General features: G+C 41.7%; 2 protein-coding genes across 3 annotated transcripts; one reads left to right on the forward strand and one right to left on the reverse strand.

Annotated features, from left to right (window-relative positions):
• Positions 1–22: 22 nt before the first annotated feature.
• Positions 23–17,811, forward strand: LOC124051304 (cilia- and flagella-associated protein 44). Of its 2 annotated transcripts, none has more exons than XM_046374550.1 (33): positions 23–504; positions 1,045–1,198; positions 1,854–2,016; positions 2,213–2,315; positions 2,410–2,626; positions 2,963–3,077; positions 3,341–3,505; positions 4,154–4,309; positions 4,405–4,452; positions 5,478–5,577; positions 5,700–5,794; positions 5,876–6,085; positions 6,765–6,875; positions 6,973–7,125; positions 7,346–7,570; positions 7,885–8,027; positions 8,421–8,606; positions 9,516–9,678; positions 10,684–10,814; positions 11,176–11,387; positions 11,461–11,605; positions 11,796–11,973; positions 12,364–12,605; positions 12,779–13,025; positions 13,195–13,398; positions 13,948–14,143; positions 14,233–14,343; positions 14,710–14,840; positions 14,956–15,072; positions 16,024–16,225; positions 16,514–16,674; positions 16,864–16,998; positions 17,397–17,811. In XM_046374550.1, the coding sequence occupies exons 1-33, from the start codon at positions 429–431 to the stop codon at positions 17,697–17,699; spliced, it is 5,298 nt and encodes a 1,765-aa protein (XP_046230506.1). In that variant the 5' UTR covers positions 23–428; the 3' UTR covers positions 17,700–17,811. The 2 variants fall into 2 exon arrangements, with proteins under 2 accessions (XP_046230506.1, XP_046230505.1); XM_046374549.1 differs by having other exon boundaries at positions 27–504; positions 14,230–14,343.
• A 2,996-nt stretch (positions 17,812–20,807) lies between these two features.
• On the reverse strand, positions 20,808–21,903 carry brcc3 (BRCA1/BRCA2-containing complex, subunit 3). Its single transcript, XM_046374554.1, has one exon. The coding sequence runs from the start codon at positions 21,850–21,852 to the stop codon at positions 21,028–21,030; it is 825 nt and encodes a 274-aa protein (XP_046230510.1). The 5' UTR covers positions 21,853–21,903; the 3' UTR covers positions 20,808–21,027.
• Between the last annotated feature and the right edge of the window lie 329 nt (positions 21,904–22,232).

The following is a 22,232-nucleotide window of genomic DNA, read 5'->3' on the forward strand; positions in this document are numbered from 1 at the left end:
TTAAATATACTACCTTTATTAATCCCAAGATGACGCGCTAGAGTTTCAATGAGAACTACATTAACCAGCGGGCTTCTTTACAGCAGTGTGACTTTCCTGTGTCGCCTGGCAACGCCTCTAAACTAACACGGACTTTGGGAGTCGAATAGTTGCACATCCAGATTATGAAGGTAGCAGACATAAAATATGAGTCAGAGTTAAGGCAGAAACGCTTTTGTGTTAGCTTGATACGAAATAAGTGAAAATATTGTTATTTGCGAACGCTTTTTTGCAAAATATTTTAACGTGAGTTTGGTCAAGTTGGAAACACAATTGAATAGCAAATCCCTATAAATTTTACAGATAAAAAAACAAACAAACCAACCAACCAAAAAAAAAAAACAACAAAACAAAAGACCCAAAATTCATCAGATGATTTAACGGCCGTAATGTCGGAAGAAGTAACAGCTCCTGTTGATGACCAGACGGAGAGCACACGGACAGCCTCACAGGAAAACACTGAAGGTACTGTAGAGATAATCATCAATCAACCATAATCACCAATCATTAGCTAATCACACCTAGTTAATCACAGCTTGGTTATATTTGCTAACCTCGAGGCTTTCAGATTCAGATATCACATTTTTATGTACTTGTACATGTTGTTTTTAATGGAATACAAACAGCTAGTTAACGTTATGACTACTAGTAGTACTGCTATATTAGTACAACAAAAAATGTAGTCCAAGTGTAGGGTTGAAACATTTGAAATTAATAATTCTCTTGCGCTTTATTTCGCCCTCTAAAGCGACACGTAGTTGTGTAGAGAAGCTTTTAAAGTCTTTGGCTGACAAGGATTTAACATTTTTAATGTTGGTATCTCCTTGGCAACAATGACCTGATGCTTTATATAGTATTGTACAGACTCAGACTTTTAAAAACAATGATTTATTATACAAAAGCATAAGAACAATTATCATCATCTGTCTTAGAAATGCAATAAATGGGGAGAAAATACACAAGTTCATTTTATTGGTAAACTGCCAAATGTTTCCTGTCTCTCAGCATGTAATACTGCAAACTGGGTGATGGAGGGGGAGGCTGAGGAGGAGTCAAACAAGAAGCTCTCTGCAGACGTGTACTACAAGTACGAGGAGCTTCACTCCAAACCGTCCATCACACCCAACTCTGAAATCCCACAGAACCTCCTGCACCTCTCGTATCCTTCTTTGAAAATTCATTTTATAATGCGTCTCTCACACCACGGTACTTCTCGCTTTTTTCCAATACTACTTAGAAAATAGAGGCAAAGTGATATTCTTCATGTTCAGAGTTTTCCTCTCATACAAAATACAAGATACAAGATGGGTTTATTTGTCACACACGCAATCATCTATCAGAGATAATTGTATGCTTTCAGTAATGTAACAAAAAACCTTACAGAGGACTTTCTAGTCCTTTAATTGTCTGTTTGTTAGTTAGTTAGCAGGTTTATTACCAGACAACAAATAATAAGATAATATTTTATTGATTGTTGTTAATTTCAGAAAATGTTTACCTAAATACTGAAGTATAGGTATAAGTATGACAAATAAATAAGAATAAGAAAATGAATACTATGGCATATGATACAGCATCAACAAATAATAATAACAATATAAGAATTATATAGTATTATTTTATAGTCCTGCAATTAATGTGCATGTGTCACTACTTTTGTTAAAGGTAGTGACACATGCACGTTACTATAATATGTATCAATACTATTATTATTGGACCTTTGGTAGAATAATGAAATAATAAAGTAAATAAAGTAAGTCCTGTGTAAAGCTTCAGCAAATCAGTTCTTGATCCTTAATATGTCCTCCATTCAGTCACTCCTTTGGTTATGACAGTGGGCGTAGGGGGAACCTGCAGTTGCTGGATGACAGAACTCTGATCTTCATAGCAGGAAACCTACTCATCCTGCTGGATGTTTCCACCAAGGAGCAGAGATACCTCCGCTCCTGCAGTGGAGGAGGAATTGGCTCCATCACGGTAAGATGGCTGACAAACTGCATGTCTTGTAGGTGAGTCCAGTAAGTCTGGGACTGGTGGACAGATTATTTCACATCTACAAAAGTACAACTTTTCAACAAAGCTGATCAAAGTAAAAAGTTCTTAGTATGAATGATGTAACTGATTGAGTTTCAGACTCAGTGTTGTTTTCATTTCTTTGTGCGTGTGTGTCAAGGTACACCCCAGCGAGAAGTACTTTGCTGTAGCAGAGAAGGGAAACCAGCCTAACATCATAGTCTATGAATATCCCTCATTACGACCCTGTCGCATCCTCAGAGGTAAATGGGACCAAGATGCATTGAGTTGAGTACCTTTTTTGAATGTCATGTTTCCATTTTATTGATAATCCTATTCTGACCTTCATCTCTGCAGGCGGTACAGAGCAGGCATACAGCACCGTGGATTTTAACTATGACGGGAAGATGCTGGCCAGCGTGGGGAGCGCACCCGACTTCATGCTGACGCTGTGGGATTGGATGCAGGAGAAGGTGATATTGAGCTGCAAGGCCATTTCTCAAGAGGTCTACCGAGTGAGCTTCTCCCCATACAACCCGGGACTGCTTACGTCATCAGGATCTGGACACATCAAGTAAAGGACATACTGACTCCCCATTAAACCCTGTGACACTTGAAAACACTGCTTCATTTAAATATCATGAGATTATGTGGAGACTGTTTCATAGCTAGGACCAGTGACTTCCTTGCTGTCATTGTGAGGTTGTCTGGCAACCAGTGTTGGCTCCAAGAAATTACTAAAGAATAGTCCTGCACATATCCCCCCACCCCCCAGTAAAACCACAACTGTGGAAATTACTTCAGACATCTGGAACTGAAGTATTCCCTTACACTGATAATTGAACATGTTGTTGAATGTGTTTATCTTTTCAAATAAGGTGAAAATACCTTCTCTCCTTCTCTCTGTCAGGTTCTGGAAAATAGCCAGCTCATTCACAGGTCTTAAATTGCAAGGTTTTATGGGGCATTTTGGGCAAACCACAGCGACTGACATTGAGGGCTACGTGGAACTTCCTGATGGAAAGGTGTGTGTTCTCCTGTTTTTACAGGTTGGATATGTAGGCAAGTCAGGAAGGCCTGGATGTGTATCAAATTTAGATTTAGAGACCGTACTCAGGCACAGCAATACTTTGAGCTAAATGCTAACAGTATCTTGCTAACATGCTCACAGTGACAATGTTGACATGTTGATGGTTAGAAGGTGTGAAACTTTCACATATATTTAGGCTTCTGTGAGACAGCACATAGTTTCCTGTGACCCTCATCGTCCTTTGTCTCTTCCCCTCAGGTGGTGTCCGGCTCGGGCTGGGGAAACTTGCTGCTGTGGGATGGTAATTCCATCAAGGTAGAGATTTGTCGTAAGGGGGGGCGGAGCTGTCACACTGGGATGGTCCAACCGTTTGCCCTTGAAGATGGACAGCTGATGACAATTGGCTCTGACGGAGCGGTCCGGGTGAGATAACTGCATTAAAGTAACCAATGCCTCACTTTTAGAACCTGCCTGTCAAATTTGTTGCAAGATAATAAAGGATTAAAGGATAAGTCTGTCAATGTTAGTCTGTCCCTAAATGCTTTGTGACCTAATATACATTTGGTGTATCACTATTGGACTTTGTTTAAAAAGGTGATTACAAAGTTAGATATATATCAAATTAGACAATATTATTTAAAATATAGTTTACTTGTTGGCCCTCAGTAAGTTGACACAGGTTATCCAGTGCATTTGCCAAGCAATATGTGGCTGAACCAGGTGGGTCTTGAGGACAGCTAATTTCCAAGTGAAAAAAGGACTGCAGCACATTGACCGAGTGACAATCTTGAACCATGCAAACATAACATTTTGATCCAGTTTTTTCCCTTGGATATTTTACTTGCACTTTGAAGCTCTTGGTATTATTATTGTATAATGTGAGCTGACAGCAGCTTCCAGTCTGAAGAGGTTCTGTATAATTAAATAATTTCTATTAGTTTTTATATTTCTTTCTAATGTTTTGAGTTAATTTAGATCCGTAATAAGATGGGGGTGATGATCCCATTCATTTTCTCAAATTAGTTTGAATACAATCAGTATGACTTTATGACTCTCCTCTGTTCCCTGCAGAGCTGGGACCTTGAGAGCATTAGCACTGCCAACAGTTACAGCGACAGCAGCGGATTTGAGATGGAGCCCATGAATGAGATGGTGGTCGGACACAATGTCTGCCTCTCCTCTGTAGTGAAGAGCTCCTTGCCAGACTCCTTCATCTGGTTTGCTCAGGTGAGAGGGAAACAAGTTACTAATTCAAACCATTTGTAATACATGATGCAGCCTCACCTTCACCAACCTGAACTTTAAATGATGTGGTTTTGTAGGATTCTTGTGGAGCCATCTGGAAACTGGATCTTTCATTCACATACACGGTGAGCTTCCTATGCTAACATTTTGGTTCTTGTTCATCAAAGCTTGGATATTAACCTATTTGTGGCCAACTACAGCATCACTATCAACACAGAAAACTCCATGCACAACCTTCACATCAAGATAGAGTCTGTATGATTAGCTTGTGCTGACAGGCATGTTGATGGATATCCACAAAGCAGTCTACACAACATCATGGATTTTTACCTTAAAACATTTTTGTAAAAACAATTATTTTTATGGTTACTGGTCAAATAGAGCATATTGTCTAGATTTTTCATGAGTGTTTTCCAGAACTTGCATGTATGTGTGTTTGATTTTGGTTATTAAATAGATCCACAACATCCCATACAAGATGCATGCCAGATAAGAATCTTTATTTTGTATAAGTGGAAGCTATTCTCTGATCATTGTAAGAAGTTTACTGTAAATGACAATGAATATTCCCTGCAGCAGGAATGCAACAACCTTTGGATGTGTGAGAAGAGAAAAACTCCAATTAAAAACTGCTTAAACTGATTTGCATTTTAAGTTTAAAAAGCGCCCTTCCAGTCTGTCTTTTGTACCAACCAAAATGTGGCGTAAATGTGGGAATGGGATGGGAAACAGTTGTATAATTATTCATTAAATTATTAATGTAATGAAACTGTTATTGTCCTAAAACCACTCATAAAGTAAGTTTTCAATTATTCAGTTGTCTGTTTCCTTTATAATTTAAGAAAAAGCTGAACCACCAATGACATTTTTCCAAAACTTCAATAAATCAGCAAGTGTCCAGACAGAATTTTTGAATGGACAGACTGTAATTAATTAGGACAAACATGTCAGGTGAGCCAAAAGGAGAGAGACATTAAGTTATTATATTTGATTTTATTGAGGTGAATATGATGGTGATGTATAGGCAGTATTGTCCAGTCGAATGCAAAACTATATACTGCATACCATTTTGTATCGTCACATTCGTATTGCAGTAAATGATTGATGATGAATGAACTCCATGTTCTAACATGTTGATGTTTGTGTGCAGTCTCCTGATCCAGAGTGCCTGTTTTCCTTCCATGCCGGACCAATCCAGGGCCTGGACGTGTCCAGGAAATCCCACCTGATGGCCACGACCGCTCTCGACCGTGAGTCGAGAGCATGTTTCCACACCTGTGCACATATTGCACATGTTTGCAAACATGCTGACACACAAACAAACACACACACACACACACACACTTTAACAGGTACTCTTGTTTACGTCCAGGTTCAGTCAAAGTTTTTGACTTTCTGGCAAAAAGAGAACTGACCAGCAGTCGCTTCAATCAAGGTGGAACTGCTATCAGCTGGGCTCCACCTTTGGTAAGTGTGTCGGTGTGAAAGTGTATCATGTCACTGTATGAATGTGTACTGACAGAAAACTGAACTGATGTTGGTCTTCAGGTGAATCAGAGTGGAGGTTTACTGGTGGCGGGCTTTGAAGACGGGGTGGTCCGGTTATTGGAACTGTACAACCCTCAGAAGCTGTATGCAGACAGCGGGCACAGCCCCAAAGGAGAGGCCCAGCTCCGTCTCAAACAAGCCTTCAAACCCCATAATGCCTCTGTAACTGCTGTTGCATATGAGCGAAATGGAGAGATCTTAGCCACAGGGGTAAGAGGTTTTCCAGGAAGACCATGTTTTCTGCTATGAGGTGTAGTGGTATTCCACTACCATTTTTTTCTTCCTGATACTGGTGCCAACCCCTGAACTTTGCATGTGATTACTAATCCTGTATGGATGTAATATGACCACTATCATTGTGCGGCCTGGCTCAGGTTAAATCTTTTCTACAACATAGACAAATACATACAGAAAATGAATGCCGTGGAACTTTTCTTTAATATCCTCTGTTCATTTGCATACTCAACTTTGTGTACTCTTCAAAAAAATATTAACTATTACAAAAGAATTTATTGAGTTTACCCTATTATGGCAAGGCGATGAGGAGTTCCACTGTAAATCTGATTTACAGTGGAACTCCTCATTATCCTCATTAATTTGCATGTAAATGAAGAGAAGAAGACCAATTTCTGTTCCTGTCATTTACCTTTGATGATCACCTTTTTCACATGATGGAGGAGATCTCAGCCTGTGGTAATGATCAAATTCAAATTCAAACAAGTTCACTGATGAAAGACATGTCACGCAGCGTTGGGTCTTTACTTTGCAACAAGTCTTAAAAACACAAGGATTTGGAGGAGTGGTTTTGACAAGTTTCTGTAGACGCTTTATTAGCCTGTAGTTTTGTTTTTCTTTTTTCCTGATTTGCCTCATCTTTCTGACTGCTCAGAGCTCAGACAGCACTGTGTTCTTCTTCACCGTTGGGGAAAAATACGATCCCATTGGTTTCATCCATGTTCCCGGGCCGGTGCAGGCGCTTGAGTGGTCTCCTCATTTCCATGTACGTCTGGACTCTGACAAACTGGCACTCAACTATATCCAGATACACGTGATGGAAAATTATTGACTCAACACATTTCTTTTATCATTTTACCCAGAGTGAAAATAGGCTGCTCATCCTTTGCCAGAACGGTCACGTGGTCGAGGTACAGTGTCCCGATCCAGAGGCACATAAGTCAACCAAAACCTTCCAGCTGCCTAAACCGCCTAGCAGATCTTTCAGGTTCAGGAGCATTAAATCTCGAATCAAGGTCTGTTTGTAGGGTTTTCACTGTATATGTCTTCATATGTATTTATTTATATGATACGTCATGCTGTATGTTTTGTTTGTAATCTATAATTACTACTGATGTCTTTTCTCTGACTGTGTGCGTTTTTTTCCTTTTTTTCCTGCTGCCTAAAAGGTTTTGTTTGATTTGCTGTGTGGCTTTAGTAGAACTTTCACACCATTTGTATGTTTGTGTATTTCAGAGAGAGGAGGAAATTGCAAGACGTCAGGCTATAAAGGAGGAGAAAAAAAAAAAGAGAGAAGAGAAGATGACGGAATCAAAGCAGGCTGTCACAGAGCAAGAGGATGGAGGAGGGGAGGAAGAGGAAGAGGAGGAGGACGAATTGCCCCCTATCCACATCCCCGACCCTCCAAGTCCTCTCTACTGTGGCTTCTACTCACAACCTGGCCAATTTTGGCTCTCCATGGTACACACACACACACACACACACACACACACACACAATGTCTGTATTCAAATCTTTGATCCCATTCGCCATCCTATCTTTATTTAAAGCATTCAAGGAGATATAGAACAACAACAACTGGTGGTTATGATGCATTTTGTATATCAAGAAATTAAATGATTACACTTTATCGGTGAAATAATCCAAGAAGACAATTGCTTTTGCCCCGAAGACTGAATCCATTTCTCTGCCCCCCACGCGACCCTGATGGATAAGCGGTATAGAAAATGAATGAATGAGTGAATGAATTTCTCTCTCCTTTCTCTCTCTTGCAGGGTGGCTTTGACTCAGGTTTCTTGTATCACTGTAAGTTCTCTGAGGAGCAGGACCAGGATCCAGACCAGAAGCAGGACGAACCCTTTGACTTCCTGCCTGTCCACAATGCAGACGATGACCCCATTTGCTCCATCACCTTCAGGTAAGCAGGAGACAAACCATACTGGCATATCATGAGAAATTCATGGCTCAAGCTCATACTTTTGGTGTATTTAGGGCATGTTCAGTCCATGTCCAACACTAAACTGTAGATTGTACTTAGCAGCAAGTTTTTTCACCACCTAGTGGCCAAACACCTTTTGATGCAGCTTTAAATCTATGAGAGTCAACACAGAAAGATTGTTGAAAATAAAATTAAAAACAGTCTTGATGACAGAATGCGAAATAAGCCTCACGTTATAAAGTTTCTTTCTGGTGCTTTGTTGTTTTGGTATTTCTTAGTTCCAACAGGCAACTGCTGTTCTGTGGCATGCATTCAGGCGTAATCAGGGTTTACCCCCTGCAGCCTGACGACCACAGTCTCACCTCCATGCAGGCCTATTGGGCTCTCAGTGTCCACGACAACCAGTACGGGCAGCTGCGGCACATCCGCTGCGGCCATGACGACCAGTTTGTGCTCACTGCGGGAGATGATGGGAACATCTTCTCATTCAGCCTGCTTCCTCCAGAGGAGCTACAGAAAGGCCTGCAGAAGAAGAGGGCCAAAGTTCCTTCACCAAGGGTCAGTCCAAATTTTATTGACTTTTTTTTTTCTTTTCTGTAGTGTCTCTTTAGCCACATTAGCACCATTGCTCAATGGATGATGTAGTCAATCTGTTCGTTGGTCATCTGCTTTGGTCCACACTGAAGTACCTCAACAACTATTGGATGGATGGATTACCATTAAAATGTATACAATTTGTACTGATATTCATGGTACACTGGCAATGAACCCTTTTAACTTTGATGATCCCTTGACTTTTCTTCTTCTGCGACCGTGAGTTTCACATTTGTGGTATTGGTGAAATCACTATTGGAAGATTGGCGTTTTTCAGTTTCCTGGCCTATTTAAGCTGCAGAAATTCCCCATCTCGCCCTCTGCAATGCATTGCCGCCCTGCATCAGCACTGTTGCCCACATCCTCAGCCCCACCACCACCCCAGCATCCACATGCAGGCTCTGGTGGGGAGTTCAAAATGTTTTCTCATCACTCCCCAATATCTCATGTAAGCATATCTGCCCTGAGTAATGAAGCTGGAGCCTAGACCCCAAACTCTAACACGTTCTGCTGCTTTTATAGACATTTGAATCATGAGTTGTCTGACTGAACTTTGGTTTGTGATCAAATGCCTGCAAAACTAATGACCCATCAGCATCAGCTGTACTTTGTTTTCAGGGGTTAGCCAAAGGAGTGGTTGTAGATGAATAACAATGAAAAGGTGATATCTTGTTTACACATTATTCTAACAGATGTGTCTTGAGAATGAGGCTTTAGCTCAGGACATTGAGGACCCAGCAGCCTACAGGTGAGTGTCAGTAATATGTTTAGGAATCATTTTGCCCTCCTTGTTTTCTTTGTCTTTGTCATCTATGTATGTCATTGTTCAAAGTTATTTCCACAGTAGTGTATTCCCTCCCTCCCTCCCTCCAGCATAGAGACAGCGAAGCAGAAGCTGGAGAAAGACTGTCTTCTCCGAGAGGCAGAAATGAAGATTGCGGTAAAGCAGAAGAAGCTGACTGAGCTCCAGAAGAAGTTCAACCAATTGTTGAAGTACAACCAGAGTCTGCCGGAGCATGTTCGCTTGAACCCTGTGGTACAGACACACACACACAGACAGGCACACAGCTGGATGATCTAATACCATGTGGTTGGACGGTTCTTGTTTTTTTGCCATTGAAGCTGCTGCATCAAGTTAAATTATCATTATATCTGAATAATGCATCCAAAACTCAACCATCCAACCAAGTGAAACATCAGTTTAAGGGTCTGTCTGTCTCATTCCAGTCAAAGTTGACAACTCTCACTGTCCTCTGAACCAGCTGGTGTCTTAGCAACAGTTTTCATTACAGGCTGACTGTCAGAAGTGCCTGTATTGGTCTGTTCAACTGGTTTTTCAAGTCACCAGAAGTCACACATTTGATAACTTTAGATTCTTGACATAATCAAAAAAGACTTTCAACTCCACTTCAACACCAGTGACTTGTGACTTCCCTTGACTTGAGCCTTTTGATTTAAAAATACTTGGTACCTTCACAGAAGCCCAAAGACATTAATAGGTCTTATTTTAAAAAATGCTCCTCTGTTTGTCTGTGCCAGAGGTTGGCACACACACAGGACAGGGAGGCAATCAGGTGCATCTTGAAAACTCTGAAATCTACATTGCTTTGTATGTAAGTGCGCGTATACCGACTGGCCATGGAGGTTGTTTAAAACATCAAAATCTCCATTTTCACATTAGTTGAAGAGCCCATTATCACTTGTTTAGGAACTTGGGACCTGTGACAAGGCAAACAACGAATCTCTGGTGTGTTGGTACTTGTCTGACAAAATCTGTTCTCACTGTAACATTACATTTACATGCATGTAAGTAACCAGGTTATTCAGTGAAACCAGGTTATGCAGGTAACCGGAGGACAAATTTACATGGATTGTAGTAAACTGGTTACCGTAAATCTGCAAACACATGCTGCAGGATAAAAAGCTGACCCTCACAAACTAAACCATTCCACTTGGTTTGTGTTTAAGGTAAGGGAATGAATGCAATTATCACTGCAATCATGGATTGACAATTGTGCTTGGTGTATGTCTGTGTGTCCAGGAGCTGCAGCTGGACCCACGATTCAGTGAGCAGGCGGAGAGGGTGAAAGCCCAGCGGGTGAGGGAGCTCAGAAAGCACATGGGCTGGGAGGAGGAGCGCTGCAACTTAGCACTCAGCAAGCTACAGGACTGGTACTAATAAATGCATCATAACCTTCTTTGGAAATGTTCTACCTGGCTGAGGTCTTGATTTGCTAGAACCTTAGGAGGTGCAGACAGCCAGCCTTCAGAATGAAAGGCTCATCTCTTGCCAATTTTTCCCCAGGATAGCAATATCATGACCTGTCCTACTCTGTTTCTGACTGGCTAGTGCTTGTTGCCTTTATTGGTTGGGTTGGTTAGGAGTAGGTGTGAGGAGCGAAACTGGTCAGGGTTAGGGTAAGAATATCATCAGTTGGTAATCAGTCAATCAGTCAAGAGGCTGAGTAGAGCGGATCATTCCTTCACCATCCTTGGCAAAATATATCATTCACCTCTATGGATTCGTTTTCAGGTTCAGGAACTCTCTGGAGACCAACGTGGTCACTGTGGTTGCCATCTACACTGACCACAAAATCTCCACCTACCGTCTGCCAGTGCTCACTGAGCCTTTGACACAGCTCAGACATCAGAGCAGACCCAGCTGGTCTGATGGAGACGCAGCTGCTACACTAGAACGCAGGAAGTCCAAAGCCGAGCCTGCCAAAGACAGCAGCAGATTAGAAGGTAGGAATTTGTTTGTGCGTTTGGTTCACCTGTCAAAGACACGCTTTACCTAACGCCTGGGTGTCTTTTCCAGAGGTGGAGGTGCTTCGACCCCCGGTGGCTCGTCCAGCAGGCATAAAGCTGGCAGATAGGCAGGTTGAGAGACTCCGAAAGGCTGCAGAAAAAGCTGAACAAGCTCGAGCCAAGATTGAAAAGAGGAAGCAGGAATGGGCCCAATTGTGAGTGTCATATCCCCATATCCACCTCAGCATTTTGAGCTCAGATAAGATTTACATGACATTCTCTGTTCTCTTTTATGTTTCTATTTCCTGTATTTTTAAAAACAAAAAAATCCACTAAGAGGTTAAAATGAGTTGTAGTCCTCAACTGTGATTATTATGATGCTGGTGCATCTTGTCGGTGTCTCAGTTATGCAGAGAAGCCAAACGAGGACTGCGAGGATCCACAGGATGTGGAAGCCATCTGCAAAGCCAAAGAGAACATTGGAGACTTAAAGCTGAAGTCAGCTAAAGACTTCACTGTGCCAGAACACCTGAGAATGAATGCTGAGAGGAAGAGAGCACAGCTGATAGGCCTGGAGCAACATGTACACTTACTCACACACACACACACACACACGAACACATGTATTGATAATAATAATCCAATAATATAATGTATATTATTCTGATAAATGCTATTCTGCATAATGAGTATTTTTACTTTTGGTGTATTTTAATGGTAACACTTTTCTACTTAAGTAAAAATTAAATTAAAACATTATTTGAGTATTACTACTTTTAGTGATGTCAACAAAACACAGAAGAGTCGCCCCACCTGGGAATCAAAAACAAATTTACAGCAACCAGTCAAATATGCATGGTTATGTTCCTAAAGCGCATCTTAGCTCATTTACAGCAAAATCAATCTGGAAGAAAGAAGGAACATTAATTGTATGCATAGAAGAATCATTTCATAACTCTGTCCATCCCACTAGGTCCATAAGAAGCAGACTGAGATGAACGAACGGATCATAGCTTTGCGTGACTCCAAGGTTCGCCTTGTGCCTCAGTTACATGCTCAGGCTCAGCAGTTACAGAAGATCCAGCAAAGTCTGGCGGTTCATCTCCACCGTCCTTCACCCGCCCTGCCCAATATACTACTAGAGGAAACCCCAGAGAAGAAGCTGCTGTACAGCCACAACACCCTGGAGCGATATCGAGTTCTGAGGGAACAGAGGTAGTGGAATTCTAGTTTGATCCAAGACTACATCTAGACTGTAACCCTGACAACCCAGGCTTAAATTTGTCTTAAACTTTAAGCCGCAGCTAGAATAATGACAGAACAGAAGATCAACAGAATGTTCTGATTAGCTGCTGAAGAATATAGACCTAGTTTTTATTTTCAAACAGGTTCCAGACCATGGAGCAGGAGGAGCAGGAGGGAGCCCAAAGTTTATTAGAGCAGCTGGAGAAAGAGATGGAAGGAGAGGTGGAGAAACAAGAGAAAGGAGCTCCCAGCTGGTCAGCTTCATCTGCAACCAAAGAAGAAGAAGGGACAGTGGTGGAGGAGGGAGCAGAGCTGAGCGAGCTGGAGGAAGAGCTCCAGAAGGAGGAGGAGATCCGGTTGCTGCACGAGCAAGACTCTCTGCTGGAGCAGGTCAGTTATTTTATTCATTATATGGCGAATCTTTGATCCAATAAAAAGCCAATATGTTATATTGTATATGTTGTGTAATCAAAAACAAAATATCTTCTGGAAACTGCTGAACATCTCAGACTGACGTTCGTTCTAAAACACTGTAATGGATGTATTTTTAAATCATCAGATGGAGAGTTCGATGTGTCAGTTTGACGCAGAGCTCCATCTACTGCGACACCAGAAGCTGCTTCTGGACTGGCAGCTGAAGGTGGCCGACCTCCGTCAGCTGACGCTCTATCAGGAGCTTCTGCTCCTCAAGGAGTTTGTAAGGAGGGAGGAGAGCCTGCAGGAGAAGCTCGATGAACGCATTAAGGAAAAGAACAGTATCACGGTGGGAGACAGTTCATACAGCACTGGACTGGTTCATATGGATGATCTTGGCATTGATATGTATCATAGTGGTTGACATATTCGTTTCCCTTCCTTCAGACAGCCTTTGGTTTTGTTTCTGTGCACAATGAAAATCACCTTTTAGAAAGTGAGAATGTCAGTGGTAGAAAATTGTGATGTACATTCACTGTAATAAGTAAGTAGTATTAAGTAAGTTAAGTACCGGTAGTATTTTGAATGCAGGTCTTTTGTACTCCATTTGTAATGGAGTATTTTTAGATTGTGTTGTACATACTTTTGTCTAAGTAAAGGAGATGATTAGTTCGTCCTCTACTGGAGAATGCATGCCTGCAGTGCCCATCCCATTGGCCCCACCAGTCCTCTTTAACATTCCTTTATTTTACAGACAAAAACTCACACCATCAGTCATTCAGTCAAAATTGCAGCTGTGGAGACACGATAGTTTTTAATGCATGTGAATTCCTTCCTCAGATCACTGCTAATGGATCGTCGTGTACTTGGTTTCATTCTCCCCTCTCTCCTCTGACAGTGTAAGCTGGAGGAGTGTAATGAGGAGCTGAATCTGAAGCAGGGAGAGATAGCCAAGCTGCAGGAGAGAGAAAGGGCCTTGACTGCTGCCTTCCAGGCTTCGCTGGGTGAGGAGAACAAGTTTGAGGAGTTCCTGACCAAAGTCTTCAAGAAGAAGATCAAACGTGTTGAGAAGAAGGAGAAGGTGGGAAATGAAGGTGAGAGGAAGGTATACAAGTGTACGGTGTAAGTGAGATGCTGTGTTTGTCCTTGTGTCTTTCATGATCTCAATGTGTGTTGGCAGAAGAAGAGGAGGAAAGTGATGAAGACTCTGATGAAGATGATGACTGGGATGATGATTATGACAGTGGTACAGAGGGGGGAGGAGCTGCTGTGGATGACAGTGTTTGCCCTCCAGGTCAGTATTGTGGTGGAAAAAGTATTCAGATCCTTCATCCAGTGTTGCAATCAGGTCCAACAGGATGCGTCAAAATATTTAAGACTGTACTTTCTGTGAGACATATAATTATTATCTATACATGTGTATTTATGCAGTACAGTAAGTACCCGAATTTGGTTTCAACCCATGCTCCATTTTTTCTCATCATGGTTAATGAGCTGAAGTAGGAATTCAAAGCTGAACCCTACAGAGACTGGACAAACCACACATCAAGATTGGTTCCTCCAGCTTGCACAGACTTGGCATTTTGCAAGGCCTCACTGTGCTTCCAGTTCAAAAGGCTTTGATTTTATGTGTGTGTGTGTGTGTGTGTGTGTGTCTCAGGCTGTGAGCCAGACTTGTTTGAGAACACACTGCAGCTGCGTGAGCGTCGATTGGACCTGGAGGAACAGCTGGCAGAGAATAAGAAGAGTGCTGAAGTTCTGAAGCAGGAGTGTGATACTCTTGTCAAGAAGGTTGCAATCTGCTTCTCACCTTTCTGTCTCCTCATCTCAAGAGACACATTTCTGTTACCATGTGTTCTATTTGTCTCATATCTCATCTCTTTTACTTTTTCACTTGGCTCTACAGGAGAAACTGATGAAGAGCAGTCGGAAAGCAGCAGAGGACGACTTGGAGTTAGTCCAAAGAGAGAAACAGCAGAAAATGAATGAACTGGATGTGGTGGTTCCTCTCAGACTGAACCAAGTAAACAGCCAAAAACTGTTGAGGTTCACTGATAACAAAACAACTGAGTGAAGACAACTCAAAACTCAACTTTTCAATTCAATTCAAGCTCTCGTCGACGGCACATTTTTTGATCACCTTAGGAAGAGGGTTAGCAGTGTAGTAGGAACAGTAAACCTCAGTGGGGTATAAAGTAATTTTTACTTCACAGTATTATTTTCCACGTCATTTGGGATTTTCAGAGCTCTTGTGCTTGTCCTTTTGTCTTACCAAATGCACTGCATGTGTCAAGCAAAATAAAATCTCCAACAATTAAAAGGCCTGAAAAAATCCAGCATTATGAGCTAAATTAGGACATGAAAGTTCAAAATAAAAGGGCTGCAGCTGACTCCATTTCAGAGTCAAGTCATCTGTTTGATTATCTGACTATTAAATTGATTAAACTGAAAGAAATTCTTGGCCCAAAAAAAATGTCTTCAGATATATATAATCACAATTTCTGAGAAACAGTCCAAAACGTTTTTAGTTACTTTTCATAACAAACTAACTGAACCACTGAATTTTAGGCATTTTTGCTTAAAAAAATACTTAAATGACTAATTATCACAAAGTTGTTAATTAATGTTCTTTCAAGTGTTGCAGCTCTGCTGTAGTTTACTTTTCTAATTTAAGTTTTGTTTTTTCTATGAATTATTTATCAATGTAATTTTCATCATGAATGTAAAATTAATTGAAATGTATTGTCTAATTTTCATCTAGTTATGTAATTATGTGCCCACAAATGCAACATCTATTTTTCTTTTAATTGTGATGTCGGTAACCCTACACTTCCATACTAATAACCGTCCCTTTTGCAAAACCATTCAAGTTTATTATATAGTATAAAATTTTGACTTCATAAATAATCGGTTTATCAAGACATGCAATTACTGTCCCTTTCTGTTCTTTCCACCTTCTCTGTTCCTCTACAAGATTGAGTTTGTAATTAACGGCTCAGTGCCACCTGACCTGAGCCCGGCGTTGGTGCTGGACAAGACGGAGCTGAGGCGACTACAGGAGCGCATCAGGCAGTTGAACATGGAGAAGAGCCAGCAGAGAGATCTGTACTGTCAAGCCCGCCAGCAGCATGTTAAGCTCCTTCAAGACCGCAAGGACATGGACAACCAGATCCAGGGTAAGATTCAATAAGCTCAGCATCTGGGCCCAGAAGAGCCGAGACTCTTACTTATCTTAACCTGAAACCTCTGATGATGTGTAAGATACAATGTGTGAAATTCTCTGTAAAGACATACAATTCAAAGGAAAGATACAACAGATGAAAACAGTACATGTTCAGCCAAGTCGAGAAGTAGCAGAGCAAAATTCCTCAGTTGGTCATTGTGATTATTACCAGTGCCAGAAGGTGACATTCTTACATACTGATGCGTGTTGCTGTGTATTCTGTATGCTTGCTGGATCACAGTGCTGGAGAAGCAGTGCAGCCAGCTGATGATGATGAAGTATGGGAGGCTGGTGGATCTGGAGGCTCTGCAGATGCTGTCGGGGAACAGGACGCTGGAGGAGCTCAAGCAGGAAAAACTCCTCCAAGAAGCTGCCTATGCCAAGGAAATCAAACAGTGGGATGTACGCTGAACTGTGTGTGTGTGTGTGTGTGTGTGCGAGCTATTTGTATCCCTGCCATATTTTGTTTTGATCCACTTTAAGCTCTAGCTGTAATTTTTAAAAACAGCTCAGATTTTAGAGAAAGTCTGTTGATCATTTTTCTGAATTTGTGCATGTGCACGTATGTGTGTGTGTGTGTGTGACATTCAGGCAAAGGTAGAAGAGGCACGTCAGGCTATGATGGAGGTGACCAAGTGTAACACGGAGCGTCTCCTCAGCATGACAAACCTCTACGAAGAGAAGAAAGAACTGGAGCACAAACTCAACACTAGGCAGAAGAAAATGGTAAGTTATGTGCATTAAATCCATCCATCCATCTTCATCTTCAACTTTAGTCAAACACTGTTGTTAAAAAGTTTGACACGAGTACACATCCATTTTCATTGTAACTAACTGGGAAATGGTGATCCTCCCAAACAATGGAGCAGTACTGCAACATGAGTTTAACTAACCGCAGTAAGTCTACCAGTATGCTAAAGCAGGTCTCCAGCATGCTAAAGCAGGTGTCCCGCCAAAAAAATCCAGATCTGTTCCCCAGGTTTGTGTCTTATGGGAAGTCCTGAGGAAGTTGCATACAAACCGGACATTTCATACCAAATGGACAAAACATATATGTGTGAGTTTGTTTGTCTGTCCATCTGTTTACTGCACACCTTTATAGATATCTGTTTGTGTGTATCCAGGGCAGACAGTTCCAGGATTACAGGAGACGTGCAGACCAGAAGGAGATCCAGAGGCTTCAGGAGCTGGTGAAAACACAATCGCAGCAGGCTGAGGCCCTCAGGAGAGAGATTACCCTCCTCTCCCGTAAAGGGGGCCACGTCCTGCCCCCAGGACAGGCACCGCAGGCACCGCGGGCACCGCAGCCCCCGCACACCCCTTTGCCTTCCTCCTTGGACCGCATCCACAACAGCAAACAAGGATCGGGACGTCATCCCAGACAGCTTAAAGCACAAAATTCTCCCAGCAGACAGGTAGTTCATTAACAGAAGACAGCATTCACGTTCACAGTCAGTGTATAGTGAGAGCAGTCTGCTCACTAATTGCACTTTCTTGTGAATTAATGTTATTAGGATTAAAAATACTTTGGCTTGTGGACTACTGTGATAATTCAAAGTCTTAAATGATGAGGGTCTTTGATTTTGGTCTTCTGAAAGTGAAAGCTTTTTGACCCCCATGACTTTTTTTCTCTTTCTCATCACCCTCAGCTAATTCACAAAATTTTAAAAACTGATCTTGAAAATAAACAGGCACCACGAAAGGTACAAGAAAGTGCTCTTTTTTTCTCAGTGTGAGCTAGGATCCATCTAACATCATTACCGTCAGTGTTCATCCATTTAACAAGAGTACAACGTTCGGAGCCAAAGCTGGCTCTTCATTAGGTGTGTGTCATTAAGTAAACAGCCAAGTTCCTTCAGAATTGGCACACAGCACCATCATCCATCATCTCCAGACTCAGTCGGCTATACACCACACTGTACCCTGCAAACAAAGACATAATCAAATCACAAAAGCGATGTGCTGTATTCATAATTAAGAATTAAAATCCCTGAAAAAGCTATTCCAATATGGAATATATAAAAGAATTATACCAAAAGGCACTATGAATAACATAAAGGGTTTAACATATAATTCTTCATTTAGTCCAGTGGCTGTTCTAGTTTAAAGGTGATCAATCAGATGTTGTTTTCTTTGGGGAAGTTGTTTGTCAGTGTCACCTTTTTGTTTGTGAGGAAGGACATGTTCAGTTCCTATGTGTTAGTGCGGCCACAGATTGTTTTGTAGACAAGATGTCTACTCACAGGGCTTTTTATATCACATAAATCACATTTATATTTACATTACATTTACATATAGTCAGTGGCACAGTACGATAGAGCGTAACACACATGCGAACTGACAAGCACGTGAGCACCACTGAGAAAAAGAAAATTATAAATAAACACGGCAACACACACACACATTTGAAACAAACAAACAAAGCAACAGAAGAAATGTTTCTGGAGGATTTATGAACCGGGCTTGGACATGCTTTTTGCCTCCAGGAAAACAGGGAGGTTAGCAGAGGTGAGTCTATTGTCCCATTTAGATGGAGCAAACGTTGGACAGTCACAATACTGGAATACTCTAAATACTCTATACTCTTCATGAAGGGTATGTAAAGTCATTTAAATATGGTTCAAGATCCAGTGTGTAGGGTCTAGGTGCAGAAATGTAATATAATATTCAGAATTATGTTTCAATTGCTGTGATGTCCTTACCTTAGAACGAGTCTTTTACATCTATGGAGGTCCTCTTCAATAGAGGCTGCCATGTTGGGCTGCCATGTTTCTACAGGAGAAAGGTGAAAGCTCAAAAGTCCCGTCTCCAGCGTGTGGTTTCTTACTGGGAGCAACATCTCCAGCCTCACTATGAATCCCCTGACTTTGAAAAACACAAGCCAGATTCCCTTTGTCAGCCATGGGAATTCATTTTGCAGGGTTTCCAAATCTGTGTATACATCCCCAAAATGATTTTGACTGTACGTTTGAGGTCATTACAACAGTTATTCTGTACGGTTTGTCACAAAGTCCAGAAATTCACTGAAATCCAGTGCAGTCCTACACTTACACATTACTATAAATTCTTGAAATCAAATCAGTCAATCTTGGGCATTAAATGTTACAGTAGGTGTTAAACAGCAATGATCCACATAACATTTTCATCCAATAACCTTCATTTACACACTCAAAAAACAAATTATGCCCCAAGTGTTATGTATTTTAATTCCATAGAATTAATATTACATAATTTCAGTGTAAAGGATCCCATTTAATGTTAAGTTTTTCTGAGTCAGTGTGATGAAATGAAATTAATGTTAACTTATCGTGTTTATTGAAGTGTTTACTGTTTAAGTGTAGTACATAAAGGTGACTCAACGTAACAGAAAAACACTACATCAAATGTGACCCTTTACACTGAATCTATGTAGTAAAATTAGATTAATTACAACACTACAATATACAGTATAAAGAACAGTCTTGTTGTCTCTGAGTCAACTCTGATTCAGAGTGATTACAGCAAGGGAAAGAGGCTCTTCGTGTACCCAGCAGTAGTTTTGCTTGTTTTTCCCATTTACCATTTATGACTTAATGTTTTACACCATCAGCTGTCCTTCTAGTTGACAACTCGTTTCCATTATGGGCGGCTGAAATCAACTTCTGTCATATGAAGGCTTTCTGCAATATGTTGCAACCTGGCTGCAGTCGATGTTTCGGTTCATCCCAAAGGCGTTGGATGGGGTTGAGGTCAGCGCACCTTGTAGGCCAGTCAAGTACAAGGTGGGTAAACTATTTCTTCCTGGGTCTGGCTTTGTTCCCGGGGAAACTGTCATGTCGAAACAGGAAAGATTCAAACACAACCTGCTTCCACAGAAAACAGACTGTTCACTTTAAGATTTCCCTTCACTGAACCTAAGAGGACAAACAAACCCAGACCTAAATTACACATTGGGGTGACCATATACTTTTGGCCAGGTAGTGTATTTCATCACATTGGTGCAAAAATCCTGTAAATCCAACATTACCTCACATTATTTAGGTCTGCTTCATAAGCCCTGCTTAATAATGTGCAACACTGCCCACAATGCACCAACCAACCAACCAATCTCTTCTCATCTTCATAGGGAAAAACTGAGCTCTGAATGTGTGGCTTTTTCAGGTCGGTCTTGTTGTCATTACCATTAACATCAAAATGAATAGTCAACAACCATTTAGATAACTGAATGGTCATTTATGAAGCTTCAACAATTAGTCAGTTAATCGAGTGAAATGACATTAGTTACCAATTTTTGGATAATCACATTGTTTTGATTATTTTTCAAGCAAAAACTCCTTAAAAGTAAGGATTTGCTCCTTTTTTTGTTCTATAAGACAGCAATTAAAATATACTGAATATCTTTGAATTTTTAGACGGTTTGTGAGACAAAACAGTAAAACTGAAGACATCATCTCGGGTTTTAGGAAATCGTGATGGGAAATTTTATAGACCAAACCGATCAACCAAATCAAATAAGAAAAAAATATGATTTAAACAAAGAAATGTCTAATCAAGAATAAGCAATCAAGACTGACCAGACATTTAATGCCAACTTTGGTATCAGACAGCTTTTGATATTCCATCTTATTAACACATCATATACAAGAAAAGCAAAAGGAGCGCAGGCTGGAAGGGAAGAAAATAGTAAAGAAGCCAAACAAAAGGTGTCGTCCCCCCTCGTCCAGTAACAGAACAGGAACTGGTAGTTGTCTCCAAACTACGTCCTCCTCCGTGTGATCACAGAGCAGAGAGCTCCTGCTGCAGCCTCTCCTTCTCCCGCTGCAGTTCCAACACACTCTGCTTGTTCTGCTCCAGCCGGTCCTCCAGCCACTGCAGCAGCGGCCCGCTCACCGCCGACATCTGGCTGCACAGGTTCTTGGTGAACACCGAGCCGTTGTGGATCTTGGTGACGGGGTCCAGGTGCGCCAGGCTGTGGATCTTACGGTATGTATCCTGCTCCTCCTGGCACAGGATCCGCGGCAGCTCCACGGCCGACTCCAAGCACACCTTACCGATAGCTTCACGGGGCACGACGTGGATGGGGATCTCCACCCGCTCGTACTCTGAGCCCTTCTGCGCCTGCACGGACTGGAAGCAGGTGTACAGGACCCGGCCCGTCTTGGTGTTCTTGTCCTCGATGAAGCAGGAGAAAATGAGACCCACGAAGCACTGGTCCAACATCTGGTACATGGCCTGGGTCCTCACGTCGACATGGGACGGCCAAACGGTGATGTGCGGGTGGGAGTGGTACCAGCCGACTACCCGCATCGGCCTGCCGGTGATGTCGGCCAGCCTCTCAGCTTCCGTGGAGGCCGCCGACAGCTGCTCCGGGGAGATCTCCACCCGGTCTTTCCTCTTGTCCGAGCGGCGGAGGATGATGACGGAGTGAATGTGGACGATCCGTGTGATTTCCACCTCTCCGATGCACAAACCCATCACCTCTTCTTTTTCTGTACTTAATGCGTGATTCATACACACCAGAAACGCGTCTGACTCCAAGTGAACGGCGCTCACTGCCATATTTTCGGACAAACTGAGTTTTCCGGGCGAAGACGAAAACATAAACAGACCGAAGAGTAGCGCTTCACTTCCGTGTTGTGAAGTCCGACGCCAACACATTCCGTGTTAATAACTCTTCCGTCGAATAAATGTTCCGCTCTCTTATTTGTGAAAAAGTTGATAAATATTTTTAATCGATGTGACTGGACGTCAGACTGTCTATGTGTCCATTTCATGTGTATTTAAACACAGTCATTATGAGGTTTTCTCGGTAAAAGGGATTATATGACGTAAGACGACAGCCAACATTAACTTCATCCAAAGTAAACGTACTTATTAGGCACCACAATGCGGTCACTGTCGTATTATTACTGTTTTTATTATTATTCAAAACATATTAGCAAAATTTAGAGTATGATGAAGTGGTACATGTGAGCAAATAT

The sequence above is a fragment of the Scatophagus argus genome, chromosome 20 (assembly GCF_020382885.2).
Source record: "Scatophagus argus isolate fScaArg1 chromosome 20, fScaArg1.pri, whole genome shotgun sequence".
NCBI lineage: Eukaryota > Metazoa > Chordata > Actinopteri > Scatophagidae > Scatophagus > Scatophagus argus.